Source organism: Echinococcus granulosus (genome assembly GCF_000524195.1).
Source record: "Echinococcus granulosus chromosome Unknown EG_S00011, whole genome shotgun sequence".
Taxonomy (NCBI): domain Eukaryota; kingdom Metazoa; phylum Platyhelminthes; class Cestoda; order Cyclophyllidea; family Taeniidae; genus Echinococcus; species Echinococcus granulosus.
In genome coordinates this window covers 615,898-631,757 of record NW_020170391.1, presented here as the reverse complement: position 1 = coordinate 631,757, position 15,860 = coordinate 615,898, and the positions used below count along the sequence as shown (strand labels likewise).

The following is a 15,860-nucleotide window of genomic DNA, read 5'->3' as shown; positions in this document are numbered from 1 at the left end:
AAAAGCAGTATACAAGTGGTTACTTTATGTGTTTTGCAAGCGTCGTAAGTTTTGGACAGGCAGTGGGTTTACGCAATGGTTTGTGTGGTTAGGGATTGGGGTATATGAAGGCATTTGCGACAGGATCTGCAACCACGATATCTGCTGTCGTGTTCATTACTCACCGTGAAACTATTGCGTCACTGGATTGTGGTAGGCAGTACTTTATTACACCCGCATATTTTTAGAATTTTCTGTATTGTGCAAATATCAATGTAGTTTAATCATTGATTGAGAGTAATCAACATTACTGGGGTCGGAGCATTCTTCCACGCAAATCATTCCACATAAGTGAAGCTATCAAGGTAATGGACAGAGCTTTTTACAGTGAAAACATTTTTAAATTCTTAGGTAACCGGTATTCCAGGTGTTTTTACACAAATTTCTCAATCTAGGAGTTATTGTTTACTATCGAAAATGAAGCGCTGAAAATTAAGCTTGACAATAAAAGCAGAAGGTTGGCCAGCTAAGGTTAGTTCATCTATGCAACCATGCGATATTAAGGCGCCCCTTCTAATATGACTTCCAGTCCGCTCTTAGAAGACCGCACCTTGGGGAGTGAATTGCCTGTCTTCTGTTCGTGGTGTTGTAGATAGGCAAGTATGCCAATCACCCTGCTCCGCGCAGCTGTCTGCGTTTGTCAGGCGATGGTGATAGATACGAGCCAAAGTTATTTGCATGGTATTAAATATTTTTTGTCCATTCAATAGCATATTTATGTTTAATGTCCTTGCCTTCATTGCCGTTGTCAGTCTGTTATATCGAAATCATCCGCTGCTTAATGGTGTATCCAGATAAAACTGTTGAAAAGAGAGTTATTTGATTGGTTACGGATTTCGGCGATTGCTTGAAAAGATAAAGGAGATAATGTGGCATACAACGAATCAACTTCCTTCCCAATAGCGCTATTCGTTACGGCGCTGATTGCTTTTGGAGCGGAAGTAATGTTGCCATCAGGCTCTACGTAATACTTTGTTGAATGGCTGAAAGCAATGTCCCGGTCCGGTTCCCATTTACTAAGACAATAAAAAATCATTTCCGTTGCTTAATTTCCAATTAAAAATATGTGTGTCTTTAACCTGGCTAGGTTTTTCAAGCTTATCCAGACTCGACTGTAATCTTGAAGGCTTTATCTGCCAAAATTACAATGGTTATTAGCATTCACCGTTTTGACAATTTGTGTATAAAAGAAGTTGAAACTGATTTCTTTGGTGTAGTCCTGAAAAAGCTGCTTCTCTTTCACATTGTTCCACCCAAGATAAAATTACAAGGAATGGGTCAAACCAAGTGGTAAATGTCAAATTTTACTACAATCCGGGATGAAAACAAAATTTCCTGGTGCGTTTGTTGACTCAACAGTATCCTTACCACGTTCCCTCATGGTGTGGTTAAGTGGCATTCAAATCTAGGACTAAATTTGTCACAACCTGAATTGCTTACATCAAAGCGTAGCACGGGCGTGCATCAACAGAGTTGAAAATCAGACTAAATTACCTCGCGGCGTCTTGATAAACAATAGAATTTTTTCAGGCAAACACGCGTTGTGCTAGTTTTTAACACAACATGTGACTTAACCTCGATTTTAGTGAGTTAAATTCTTTTAACTGCGTGGGAAAGTAAACTTCGCGATAATACACCAATCAACTACTTGTAAAGGAAAAGGAGCAGTACAATTTCGTTGAAATTGGCAACACATTCTTGAGGTATTGTAGTGGAAACTCTTCAGACATCAATCAATGAGCAATTAAGATGGTCTAACAACCGGAGTTTAGGTTGGTGGATTACGCACTCCTACGAGTGACCATTTACTCCATTTACACTACTGTATCTTCTGTTGAAACATATCTATAACTCCTCTCTTGGTGTTACTGCACTCTGAGCCAATCCAGATGGAGACGAAGATGCACCAGTTTTACACAACAATAGCTATGCAAGCTACCTATAAAAAAGCTTTGCATAGTCTTTTATATTTCTTCCCTCGTAGGATTTTTTCGCATGGACTAATTTTGCGTGTGCTGTTTTACATTCGAGAGCTCAGTTAAGGACACTAGCTATTGGGTGGCATTTCATTATGGCTAAGACCCTCGTCCCCAAACAGTTTCCCATAAATGAACAAATTCACGCTGTTTGTTTGTGAGAAAAAGATTTTGACGTCAATCACTGATGATGCATTTCTGAAGCACTGCCACAAGAAGGCAAAAGAGATATCAGGCTTTCTAGATAAGTCATGCTCTTCCATAATGCACCAACATGGCAATCCCATAGATCTAGATTTAGCCGGTTTTACACCCAAATAATCATACAGATTCAGCATTTCTTTAGAAATCATAAACTCATTTTAAGATATCTCAATTGTTTTAGCACTTAATTACTACCAGCTTTGCAATTGAAGTTAGTCTCGTCAATTAGAAAAAAGCAAAGACTAGTTCATAATGCAGTTGCCTGGCATTCAATGACAGTTCTATGGTTCCACGGAATGCATTGTGTTTGCAGTTAAAAAAATAAGTAATACTTGTCAGAAAATCTGCGTTCAAATAATTGGTCCAAAAAAATACCACGCTCAGCTTCATAGGATATCAGAAACTATCTTTTTATTTTGGCAATCATCTAACCACTTCAAATGGACAATCAAGGCCTCTTCACATTTGTGATGCATTTCATTTCATGTTCCAATTGTCTTTAGTTTTGCGGCTTTGGGTCACATTTCTAAAGCGCTTAAATGTGAGCATTACGGGTAGTGAAATTAATTTAATATGCCTTCGCGTAAAACTCTACTATTCTAAAAGAGTTCTCCAATAAATCGCCATGCCTTGTTTGCACAGACGAAATCCAAGCTGTACGTGACCTAAAACATCTCCATATGTATCACTCTACTGCAAGCCGGTATCCATCTTACGACGGGGAAATTTGTGAGAGACCCCGATATCCAGGAGGCAAATAAATTTGTTCTACCAGATGCTCATCACCCCGTGCACATTTGAGTGCCAAGACCCAGAAGTTCGTTACATTCGCTCACTCATTTCGTTCAGGTGCTAGAAAATGAAAAATTTAGCTTACCTCTGCTGTGTGTCGCTGGTATTTAAGTAGGCGAGTTCGCCAAGCATGAACGCGGAGGCCATCGTAAGTGACTATGAATTTCTTAGACACCAGTGTGCATAATCGACAATGGACTAGATGGCATGGGGTGACATCGGAAATTACCCCAGTGTGACACATGATCTTACCGATAGTGAGTGGCTTTGTGCAGAAATCCATTGTTTGTTACAGCGGAGTGATGCAAGTACTTCTGATTTTAGGCCATTCCCCTCAATCACATTCTTAAATCCAAATGAGCTGAAAAGCTTCTTCCCTTTCCAAAACATTATTCGCAACAAGGTAACAACATTTTCGTTTACAAGCGTCAGTCCCAATACTGTATTTAAATGTTTAATGGAGGCACGGGCTTATTTTCTAGTGCCCCTTAGAGCATTCAAATACAAACTGAGTGGTCTGACCCATTGCGCCACTCATTTACGGCTTCAAGTAAGCCCTTGTTTCATCGCATCTTTGTAACTAGCCTTCACCTGCAATCAAGCCTGGAGTCACCTTTAATCCTGCTCCTCTCCTACTTTCAGCTACCTAAAACACAAAAAAGCATCAGCACCTAACTATTTGCTTTTAAAGCATTAACTTTAACTGTAGGAATACCAGATTTCTTTCAATTTTACCTCCAAAAGAGTACTATTGGGACCGGTTGTTTGACTTATAATGAACCGGTTGTAGTTCAGTGATGCATTTTCATGATAGTTAACCTAACACAGATTCAGACCTTGGAAGTAAGGGGAGGAAAGGAGAAACAGTGCAGATGGAATCTATTATTAATCAAAAAAACGTTACCTAGTTTAGTGGGTGATAAATTAAACTTTGTCCGGTGGTCTCTCATTCAGAATCACGAATGCCGTTTGCGAGCAAAGGCTCATTTGCAATAGCAACTATCGGTACTTGTTACTAGTGACAATTCGTTGAATTTGAATTTGGACTTATGTTTACAAACCAATAAAAGTGGTTGCAGTGTCTTGATTCTTTGTCATTAGTCATTTGAATTAGGTTTTTAGAAGTCAGTTCCACCGCACTACAATTTCGCACTATTTTGTTTCAAGGTCATAAATAGTTGATCTATTTAGGTTTCTGTATGAAATGTAGATCATTTGTAAAATGATACCCAGTGGGAAAATGTCGAAATAATATTATAATTTAACACACTTTGCTTACTGAAAGAATGCAACAAAACAGAGCTGCCCAAAAGTCTTTATACGACTCTACAGAATAGTTTCTGCTCCTTCAAAACAGATTTAGTAGTGATTTAAAGGGTGGAAATTTCTCCTTTATTTACTTTTTTGGAATGCTTTTAAATGACAAATTTTTGCCTATATTTAAAAGTGTCAAATTCCCCCACCTGTTTGAAGGACAGGCTACGGCGATTGATACAATGCATATCAATAGAAGTGCTTTACTACGACGGTGTTCCATTGTTGATTCACTCAGGTGCCCTCATGAATTGCAAACTGTGGCAATAATAAAACCACCACAATACTGGCCATAGAGACCAGAAGTACCATAAAAGAAGCGTTAGCACTTCAGGTTCTGCTTGTTGCTATGCTGCAAAAATGGACCATATGTTAATATCAGTCATGGTATTTGTAGAGCTCTTTTACTGTTGAAATAACGTCCTTTAGAGTAGTTATATGGCAGGAACGGGAGTCTCTCAGTTGACCTAAATTACCACTTCTTCCTCAGCTGGATCTAAAAGAAGGAGAGGTGATTCTAATTTCTGCCTGTGAATATTATCCATTTTACTTCCATTTATTGCGACAGAAATTTTGTGAAACACTTGAACCAACGTCGTAGGACTTACTTGTATTTTTGTCAAAGTTTGGCAAAATCACTCTCACTCTTAGCTGACAAGACGGTCGGCGTAATTCCCACTTGTCTTTATACTTTCAGGAATTCTCTTAGCCCAATAAATAATGAAAAATATGGAATAGTTTATAGAATAACCTCCGTTAATGCAGATGTGTTGTTGTTTAAAATCCCTTCGTGTTCTAAGCTGTGGCAAAAACTTAGGCGCTCACCCATCGCAGTATTCAAGTTTCAAAAGAAATACGACTTTGACGAAATTTTCTGCATTAAGCCTGTCTTCTTGTAAAATTCCGGTGATTGGTAGTGGATTCGGTAGGACCACCAATTTACCCCATGTCTTGAGGAACTCAAAGTTGGTTATTTGCATTCCATTACGCCATCCGCACCACAGTAAACGGCGTACAAGTCATCTGAGACAGGCATTCATATTTGGGCTACTACCGTTTAAGCGCAGCAATCAACTGACTTTGTTCAGGTGCTCGCGATTTCTTATTTTTGGATCTTTATGCGATCGCATCATCATAAGCATTAAACGCTTCCTTTTTTAATGCATCGAAGGAGCTACGTACTACCAAATGACTGATCATTTATGGGTAAATTTCCACTCTCCGTGTTTTCAACTCAACAAGTCAATAAACACTTCTACATTCGTTACACGTGTCAAAAATTCAAGCAGATTATTTAAGAAAGAAAATAAACTAAAAAAACTTTGCTCAAATTTGCTCACTTGTCTTCCTTAAACAAATTCTCTTTTTGATGAGAGCCTGTTTGTTCCACAGGGATAACCATGTCCCCGTCTTGTATATCCGCCACCCGTGTCCTTTTATCCCACTAAAAGTTCTTTGTGTAGCATTTGAGCATAGTGCTCGGGTGAGGGGCGTTACAGAAACGAAGGATCTACTTAGCAAACCGTCTTCAAGGCTGGTGTGCTGTGTAAGCGCCAACTGAGTACACTGAAGGTGTGGCAGCTCGCGTGATCCCTGTGTTTTGTTACCTCAAGAATTTCTGACTATACGTTAGTTGAGATTCATTTCTACAACTAGGAAATAGTCGCATGGGCCTTTTGAGTCGCCATTCAAGTTCAAACGCATACCACTCTTAGTTTTCATAGCTTAACCATCTACCAGTATTTTTTAGGCTGCTCCGATGAACTATACTTCGGCGTCTAGGTGGTACCACTTAGTGTTGCAAACTCACTATTCTTTACATAATACTAAAGTTTAGACCGATATAAATAATTGTAGTACTTTGGTTTATTTAATGTGCCAAGGTTTGTTACCTAATGGAAGGTGCAAACTTGGACTCAGGAATATCTTACGTGTTGAAGTATTGTTTGCTATCAACGACTTATTTCTGTGTGTGCTCCCGCTTGTGATAGGTGGTGCTGAATGTGTTTCCATTCAGTAATTTGCACTCTCCATCCTGATTTCTAACTTTGCCTCAACAAATTCATTCATGCCCTTAATTATGACTAAAGAATTCAGCTTATTCATTCCTTGCAGTCACTTTGGGCCTTTGTGTTGAAAACTCTTCATTTGTCTATTCCGTTAAAGTAAAAATGTTCATGGTTTCCACATTGAAGACTAAGTAAATAACCATTTGAACTGTTTTCAAATCGAAACAACGGTCTAAAATAATACACTTCTTTTATGTTAAAGGCTTGAGATTGGATTATCCTGCTATTCTAAAAGTTTATTAGTTTTTAAGGTCCGTGTGGCCGTTATGACATCGCCCTGGGGTGACCAGTAGGGGTCATGCAAATGTCTTCTCCTTGAAATGGACACCTCGAATCGGTTCACAGGCTGCTTGATTGCACAAACAGATACATGACCTCACTCGCGTGTGGATTTTAATGTTTCAAAGAGTTGATTATCGAGACCATTAAATAATTGGTCACCAGGTCCCTTAATGACAAGTCATGATGGGAACTTCAGGAAACCAAATCGTTTGCATTTCAATAATAACCGAAATTTGTGAATAAGAGCAACAAATACGACTAAAAAATTGATGAAATTTAGAAATGCAATATAGCCTTTAATTTATACGGCAGCATAAGACAATTTGCCACCAGTTTTAAGGAGATGTTCCTTTAACGAGTAAAATTAGCATCATTTACGGTGATGAATTGTAGTACGGATCACGGCTACAGTGGAATAACGAGAACAAAAGCAAAAGGTGAACTTGGCTGATAGGTCCAAGTGCCAGCACGCCCCATAAGCAATGGTTAGTGAGCCATATAAGTTTCAAAAATAAGGAATCGAAATCATTTGCGGATTTTTTTAGCTAGTAAGCACAATTCATACAACCTAGTTGTGAGTTTTTCTTTAGGACTCAATTTGGTCCTAGAGATGTTTACTTTCAACCTTGCCTCATTATTTGTGTTTTACAGGTTTCACTTCAGTGCTCCCTAGATTAAATTAATGTGATCCATTCAAGTCAGTTTCTCTGGACTCATTTCACTCAACTCCTAACACCCTCGTATAGGATTTCTCGCGTTCAAATGTTGCTTATTTCTGTTGCATTCATTCGCGTTGCCGATTTGTATGTGAGTTTGCTGCGTTTCGCCTTGACGATATCGCCAAAACTGGAAGAGAGGTGCCATCTTACTAAGTGACACTGATGTCTGCATGGCATACATTACTTTGATTTTACCATTAATGTAGATCAAACAAATGAAGTTAAAGTTATGTCATCATATTTACCTATATTCATTTATCATCTAACCTGAAACACAACCTAATACGATTTTATGTGTAAATTTGGTCCAGGTCAGATGCCATTTCCCACGATGAGAATGCTTACACATTTAACACAACTTGTGAGACTCGAAGGGATACTATCGAGTAGTAAAAACTGGACTTTAGGTTTTTATTCGTATTTTTAAAGCAGCAAATGCAGAAAGTCCAATCCTCGAACTATGAATCATCCGAAACCGTAGGTGATGGTTATCAGTCGTGCTTGAGATCATAGACACATCAATTAAAAGGTGGGTTTGATAAGCATCAATTTACCCAGTTGATTTTGTCTAATTTCTCATATATCTGAACGCAGTATATGCTAGGCTGCTAGAATCTAAAGCATAAATCTTAAGAAGCAGTTATCAGGCCTCACTGTTTATCTGTCCACGCGTCTTGAGGTGCATAGAAGACAGTGCAATGCATGTAAAAGGAATTAATATCCAGCGATGACCTGATTCGTTTATCTTAAACGAATGCGCCTATCATCACAAATGAAACGGAAGACCGCGGACGGCACCGCTCAGGAAGTCATGATGCACATGCGCCTTGTTTTTGTGAGCTTACGACAATAACAATGACCCACTAAGGTAAACACTCACAACTCGAAGGACGCCTTATCTACGGCCTGGTAGACACTTTCAGGACTCGCTTGTTAGTCCGTATTATCGTTTTTCTCTGATGGCAAATGGCTTAAGACTGGTTATACTTTTTTTCACTATCCAGTAGACACGACTCCCAGCTTTCGATGGGAGGACAAGTAAGAAGACTATGTGGAAAAGTAGTGTAGAATTACAAGGGTGGGCGCGATGGAAGAAGTAGCAATGAGCGCAAGAGGTCTCTTCTACATACATGTGCATGAAATGGATTAATAATATAATTTCAGAAAATCACTTAGATAAGTGACACTACGATATTTGAAGCGACTCATAAAAGGGCACAGTGATCTCGATAACCCTCTAAAACCGGGATCTTCAATCATTCTGCTTTTCATTACATCGTGCACCCATAGATCAACTCCATTTTCCCCCTGTTCTCCAGATAGTTTGTTTGTGTAAAATTGGTTGACCATGGTCAGTCATTCAAGCAAGAATAATGTGTTGCTGTTTTATTTTCCTTGTGTGTTGTTCTTGCATCGGTGTATTCATCTCTTTTTGAAATTCAAATGTCAGATCTAAGACACTTATTTACACAGAAGTCAAACAAGGCCGTTTGTGGTTGACTGTTGTTGACAGAGCATTTATGCACAACAAGAGTATGGTATATAATGCCTTTGGAAAAGTATGAATCCTGACTTGCATCCTCTGTGACCAAAAGTGGACACAATTTCAAAATCTTTAGCTTTCATGGTAGAACCTTGTGATTAACAAAGACAATTTATTCGCAATTAGGTTATTATGATTGTTTTGTCGATTTACACATCTAAATAACGAAGTGGAATTATACTCTCTTTGTACTTGGGGTTTGTTTTCCTTGATGCATCTTTTTGCTGAGTGGTTTTATATCGAGTTGGTTCCTTAGGTTACTGTGGCTTCAGGTAGAAGGAAAGTTCCAAGTTAAATTATATGTAAATAATTGAAAATATCAAATTCTGTATCAAGTCGGTGAAATGCAAAGGATTGGCATTCTCATCAAATTAAATTCCAGTGTACAAACTACTAAGGATAATCAAACAATGCTCGAACAACAAGAACGGATAAAACTTAGAGGCCATGCATAAGTGACGCTACCAGCCTACCTAAGAGTCTAATTAAAGACATTTTGAATGTAGGACTTATCAGCTTCATACAATGTAAGAAAGGCACGTAACACTTAAACACTTCAAAAAGAAATCCAATTTATGATGACTTTACTCGATTCACTTGTACAAAGAGCTTAGAACAATTATAAAATTAGGGTGATGTCAATGCTTGTAATCCATCATGCACACAGGCATCATCGCCTCAATTCCCTTGCTCTCTCGGCCATGTGGTCATAATATCTATGGCCATTTCATGTATGCTAAAGATTTCAAACAATTTATTGAGCATAAAAAGACAAAACAAAGTCTTCAGTAACTGGCCCTTCAAGCCTAAGAGTAAAAAAAATAATGCACATTTGTACAGCCTAATCAATTGAACTACATTATGTTGGAAGGTCCGAGTATCCAGTCAATACTGAAGGAGAGAGAGGATGCGGAGGTTTGTGTAGTTGTCGAGCGTAGACTAGTGACCGTCTTCACAACTGAAGAAGGATCGGACTCCATGGCGGATGGATAGAAGATGGTAGGGAAGAGACTCCTCTGTTCTGCATCTACAGCCCATGGTCTTGTCTCATCAGGGTTAACTTGGGATTGGGGATATTGCATGGGAGTGCCGAATGCCATAGGCATGGCTGGTGATGAGCTTTCGCTTCTACTTCCTACTCCACATAGAGAACGTTGGTGGTGCCTTTTATACCGCTTTTTGCGTCGCAGAAAGCTCCCGTGCTCAAACATCCCCTTTGAATTAGGATCGAGAGTCCAGTAATTACCCTTGCCGTTGTTACCGGGTTCTCGGGGGACTTTGACGAAGCAGTCGTTGAGGGAAAGATTGTGCCTGATTGAATTTTGCCATGCAGGAAAGCGCTCTCTATAGTATGGAAATCTACGCATTATGAAGTCACAAATGCCTGACAATGTGAGGCGCTGATTCGGTGATTGCATTATTGCCATTGTGATTAGAGCTATGTACGAATAGGGTGGCTTTATGGAAGCAGAATCGTCTGAGCTTGATTTGTACATCACCCCTTCCTCAGTCAAATCCGTGATTGAATCAGAAGGCAGATTTAGAGCAGTACTCGTCTGGGGGAATAATTGAGGCATCACATGTCTGTTTGATAAAATATTGCTCACGTAGAGACCATCAAAGTTCTGATTAAAGTTGACGTTTCGAACAATTTGCTTTAACATTAAGGTGGAGAAAATGTCATTTGTCACCATTGCGTGGGACAGAGCTTAGATTGGAGAAGGGTTCAAAATACAATAAATGTCAAACGTGCTCCTGAATATTTATAACACCGTGACCCCCCCCCCCCCCCCCCCCCAACTTGTGCATGTGCGTCCATATGCACGAAACTACTTTTGCCACTTCTGATTGGCTGAATCATGACAACCAATTGCCGTGGCACTTATGCGTGCACCGCACGATTACTGGAATTAAATTAATGCGTAAAAAATTCTTACAGAGGGGGAGACCTGCATAATCATTGTGCTGTCGTTCTTCCAAGCGAAGATTATTCCACAAATGGTCAGTTAGATCAATCGAAGTAACGGCACTGAAGCATAAACAATTTCTGGTAGAGATTACTGTTACACTTCTTTCGGTGCTGGCGATACGGTGGGTCATTTTTACAGTGAAAACGTGTTTTGCTAGTGAATTCAAGCGATAATTAAATTTTTGGTCTACAACCGCCATTAACCGCAAAATAAGCAATGGTACCAGTCCCATATGCACTTTACACAATAGAAAAAAGTGTTTCAGATGGTTTCTTAGCATTTTTGACGCTGTGCCGTGTTGACTTTAATGATTTCAAATCCAATTCAAATGAACAGGCCATGTTTTGCCAAAATAAAGGTCACCTGCCAAGTCAACCATATTCGCTTGCATAAATGGACACCCGACCCAGGTGGCAGTTGTCTAGCTAACACTCCAGCTCAAGATGTCATTAAATCCACAATAAGCGATTTTCCAAGGGAACTTTGAAGTTGGTGTGGTTTGCAACAGACGTGTTGAATTTCAAAACTAAATGCTTACGAGGCTGCTTAGATAGACTTGACACGTGTTGATGCCGTCATGACAGCGTGAATAAATGAGCTCCAAGTCGACCAACTTGGCTACGACTGGGTGGCATGAGCGTGGATAACTAAACCTTTGTAAAATCTAGAGTGGAACTAGAGGCGATTTACCCGAGAACGTAAAAACACCCACTCACCGTTGGTGAACGATTGACTGTGGTTAAACAATTTGTGGAGGAAAAGCCTTCACCAAGAACCACGTATCATTCAGGTGAGGGTTTCTTCCGTGCATTGATGCACGTTCACGCCACGGCGACGCGGGTGAGGCGAAAAGATGTGCGCGCTCATCCGCAAAACCTCTCCTCCTATAGACTCACCGAGTTCCATAGACATGCCACTTTCTGATCTAATTAGGCCACCATTTGTTCGAAATTTACCTCGGCGACCCCTCATACGCGGTACCCACGATTCAAAGCAGCCAATGCCTGCTCCACCCTTGTTTCGTATTCGGCAGAACCTTAAGCCATGGTTTCCACGGCATTAGCCGCCCACAGATGGAGCAGCCGTAAGACGCTCCAGAGCAGATGCTGACCAAGGCAAGCCCGCGCTTACAAGCACCACAAGACTAACCACCCTGCACCGCAGCAGCAAACCAGCCAACATGCGCACGAACCGCATCATTTGAAAAACCAAGCACGAGGCGAGACATTGATAAAAACCAATCTAAAATGAAACTACGCAGCCACCACCGCTCGCACAGCGCGAACCCCAATCCAAATCAGCACTCCCAAATACGCTTTAAGGAAAGGTGAATCCACTGGACCTCGACCCCAGCAGCTGGAAAAAAGCCAACATGCGATGCATACCGACCGAGAACGATGTAATTGATTTATAAAAACTATATGCAATACACAACAAGAATTCAATGTCGATTCGAATAAAAATGCGAGGTTTACGTAAACAATGACATCGATTTATTCACTTTTGTTTCCGCTTCCGTCACCTAGAGAATAAAAATATGGTAAAATATACAAAGGCGAACTTGTAATCTCACGAATTAAAGACAACCCACCATCGGATGATTGCTCACGACGAGGTGAATTCGACCCAGAGCGCGACGGTGTGCGACCACCGCTGCGACGACTGTGAGACCGCGACCTTGACTGAGAGCGGGAGCGAGAGGAATGCCTACTTCCACTGTGTCTCGAACCATTTCCGTTCTCACCACGATTCACCGGACTTCCAGACCGATCTCGAGAACTGTTACGAGAAACTGATCTAGATCGCCTATCAGCGGACCCCTTTGAAGGGGAACGACGAGACATGGACCGGCTACGAGAGCCAGACACGCGAACACGCTTCCTGTCAGAAGCCTCCCGCGAACCTGATCGATCTCTCGAAATGTAGTTAGACCCAGAACGATCACGAGAAACTGAACGCCGGCGTGGCGAGTAACCCGACCGGTCTCTGGAGCGCTTAAGAGAACGGGAATCCTCACGCGAACGTCGACCGCTTCGTGACCGTCGAGACACCGAACGCGAATTGGACCGACGGCGCCAGGACCTCCGCCTGTCTCTTGAACCTGACCGCCCATACCTGCGGCTATCGCTGGAAAAACAAGAGTCCACAAATAAGTACTAAACAATTCCTTCTGGAATATTAATACCTCAAGTTCGAAATACCTTCTGTCACGACGTCGACTTATGGAACGCCGGCGGGGTGGGGTTCTCCGACGCCTGGATGACGGACTCCTACGTCTACGGCTCCTGCTACGGGATCGGCGACGACTAAACGAGTACAAAATACAAATACCCAGCTAAGTGAACATTGGCAGTTCCACGTAAGTAACAGCTTGTCCGACAGCAAATGCAACTATACCCGCAAAGGAACCGATATGCATCCAGCGCGCTGAGCCAAAATTCCTATCGGTCTGACAAGCCGCTTTAAAAACGAATCATCAGGTTATGCGGTTTAGATTGCTTGTAGAAACATAAATTCACTCGACGACACCCACTCATGGAAATTTCATCACTAGAATCATCCGGGATTTGAATTAAGCTTTAATCAACTCACCATCCCTAATTCGGAGAAATAGGTTAAGCGATGGAAATGGACGATATTGAGATTATGAAGAGGAGAGGAAACGCATTTTTGAATGGAGATGAGAGACGACAGTTTCGAAGAGCGAATCGACTTAGATGAATATTTCTAGTAGGTGCGTGGGTTCGAAGAGCCGATTGTAGTTAGAAGTAGGCACGAAGACCATACGAAGAATTTGCGTGAAAAGCGCAAATTAACAGAAAAAGTGAATAAAGTACCCCCTGTAATCTCCTCAGTAAGAAATAACCAAAAACTTTAGAAGCTAAGCCAACACCACAAGCGAAGGTATCACACCACCTACTATCACAATTAAAGGGCCTCAAAGCAGTATTTCCAAGCATTCCCTGACTTCCCAAATTTGAATCAACGACGATGTAACGCTTACCCCTCCAATTTGTATTTGAGAGAATTGGCAGCGTGTTCAACTCGCAGTCGTGAACCGAAGGGACTACTAAAGACCAAGTTACAAAAAGGAACTAACTAACCTCCTATCCATACGCCTAATGGCCTTCTCAGCATCTTCCAGGTGTTTGTAGACGATAAAAGCGAAACCAGGAGGATTGCGAGCAACCCACACATCAACAATCGTACCAAAGCGATCAAACTCTCGCTCTAACTCGACTTTACCGACCCTTGGATCAACTCCACCGATAAAAATCCGATAACCCTCCGCCTGTCTGTCGGAACGAGGCATGGCACCGTCTAACAATAACGCAACCGAAAAGCGGATGTGAAACCGTTCAAACAAATTCGGCAGGGGCAAATATTAATCATATGCAATTCCGTGCACAATAACCTAAAAATGTATGTTGCAGTGTCGTCTAAGCTAAACAATTTGGTTTGCCGTATAAACCATGCGAAAATTCGGCAAGACATTGCAGAACAACAATGCCCGAATATTTCATGAAATCCTGGTAATCAACTCAACGCATTGATTCGCGCATTAAATTTATGGAACAAGTCGTATTTCGCCTTCCACGTAATCCTAATGCCTCTGTTCGATGATTTTTAGCTGATGCTTTAGGACCTTCAAAATTTGTGCTTCTATAACAAAAAACAGGACTCTGACTAAGAATCCCCCATAGAAACTGGAAATACACTCCTAAGTTGTGCAAAATAGTGCAAACAATAGTTTAAATTTAAATGTGGGTCCCTTTTTGATTTTACCGGTTTTAAATGGCAAAAGGTATCAAATTCTTTGTCACTGTATTTTTGCATTGCGACTGTTTAAATTAACTTGAATCGATCGTTGGTGCCGCTTTGAAAGGTTGACTCGTGATGGCTAGTGTGGATGCGGGGCGTAGGCCTCCTGTTTATGTTCCAAAGCAAAAACTTTCCAACAAACGTCGGCCTATATCTGGAAAGAAGATACTCGAGCATGCTCGTTCCCTGAGCAAGCTAACGAAGAAGCAGAAGGAAAGCATTAAGAGGCGTGCTCTTCTTAATCGCAAGCTTGTCAAGAAACCCAGATTTGTAAGTCATCCTCGACTTCTTATTGCCCATATTCAGCCTCGTATGTATAACGTGCAAAATCCCAAGAGGAAGTTGCAGCTTCGCAAGGTGCAGTGCTTCAAGGATCATCGTCGCAGGATACGCAAGTCCATCACCCCAGGAACGGTACTCATTCTTCTTGCTGGCCGACACAGAGGAAAACGCGTTGTGTTTTTGAAGCCATTAGCCAGTGGAATGCTTTTGGTTACCGGTGGGTATTTTTAGTACCTTTAATGACATGTCTTAGGGCCCTTCAAGTATAACGGTGTGCCCCTGAGGCGTGTTAACCAGCGATACGTTATCGCCACCAAGACAAAGATTAAGCTTAATAACATTAAAATACCGCCGCAGTTGGGGGATGAGTTCTTCCGCCGCCAAGACCTTAAGACGAAAAAGACCGTGGATAAGATCTTTGCTGAGGAGGAGAAGGTACGCTTGTCCTACGTTATTACTTGTTTTATCTTATCAAGAAGTACGCCGTTTCCGATGATCGAAAGAAGTTTCAGAAACAGGTTGACACTGCCCTGATTGCAGCTATCAAGAGGGGGAAGAATCCTTCCATCATGGCCTCCTATCTCAAGTCCATGTTTTCGCTGAGCAAGAAGGATTATCCCCACAAAATGGTGTTTTGATGTGTTCACGATAAAGGTTTGTACAGGTTGCTCCCCTTACTACTCGCTTTTGGGGCAATAAATTATGGGCGGCACTCACGTCCTGGTGTGAGCGGGCGCGTCCTCATGTGGGTTTTGTAAGAGATCAAAACGTCAATCTTTATTTGTTCTCCTGAGAGATTAGAGATTTCGTGTACATGGGTAGCTGGGGTAAGTAAAGTGTGGTTCTCT

The 15,860-nt window shown here is 41.2% G+C and overlaps 2 protein-coding genes across 2 annotated transcripts; one reads left to right on the top strand and one right to left on the bottom strand. All coding sequences in view use genetic code 11, as the record gives it.

The window, feature by feature from the left end:
- Positions 1 to 9,616: 9,616 nt before the first annotated feature.
- On the bottom strand, positions 9,617 to 14,221 carry EGR_02446 (RNA-binding protein Rsf1; the record flags this gene model as incomplete). Its single annotated transcript, XM_024491695.1, has 5 exons — positions 9,617 to 9,744; positions 10,876 to 11,145; positions 12,294 to 12,325; positions 13,913 to 13,978; positions 14,013 to 14,221. The coding sequence occupies 5 exons, from the start codon at positions 14,219 to 14,221 to the stop codon at positions 9,617 to 9,619; spliced, it is 705 nt and encodes a 234-aa protein (XP_024353846.1).
- A 584-nt stretch (positions 14,222 to 14,805) lies between these two features.
- On the top strand, positions 14,806 to 15,650 carry EGR_02445 (60S ribosomal protein L6; the record flags this gene model as incomplete). The annotated part of the gene is made up of 4 exons (XM_024491694.1): positions 14,806 to 15,000; positions 15,037 to 15,229; positions 15,266 to 15,447; positions 15,489 to 15,650. The coding sequence occupies 4 exons, from the start codon at positions 14,806 to 14,808 to the stop codon at positions 15,648 to 15,650; spliced, it is 732 nt and encodes a 243-aa protein (XP_024353845.1).
- Between the last annotated feature and the right edge of the window lie 210 nt (positions 15,651 to 15,860).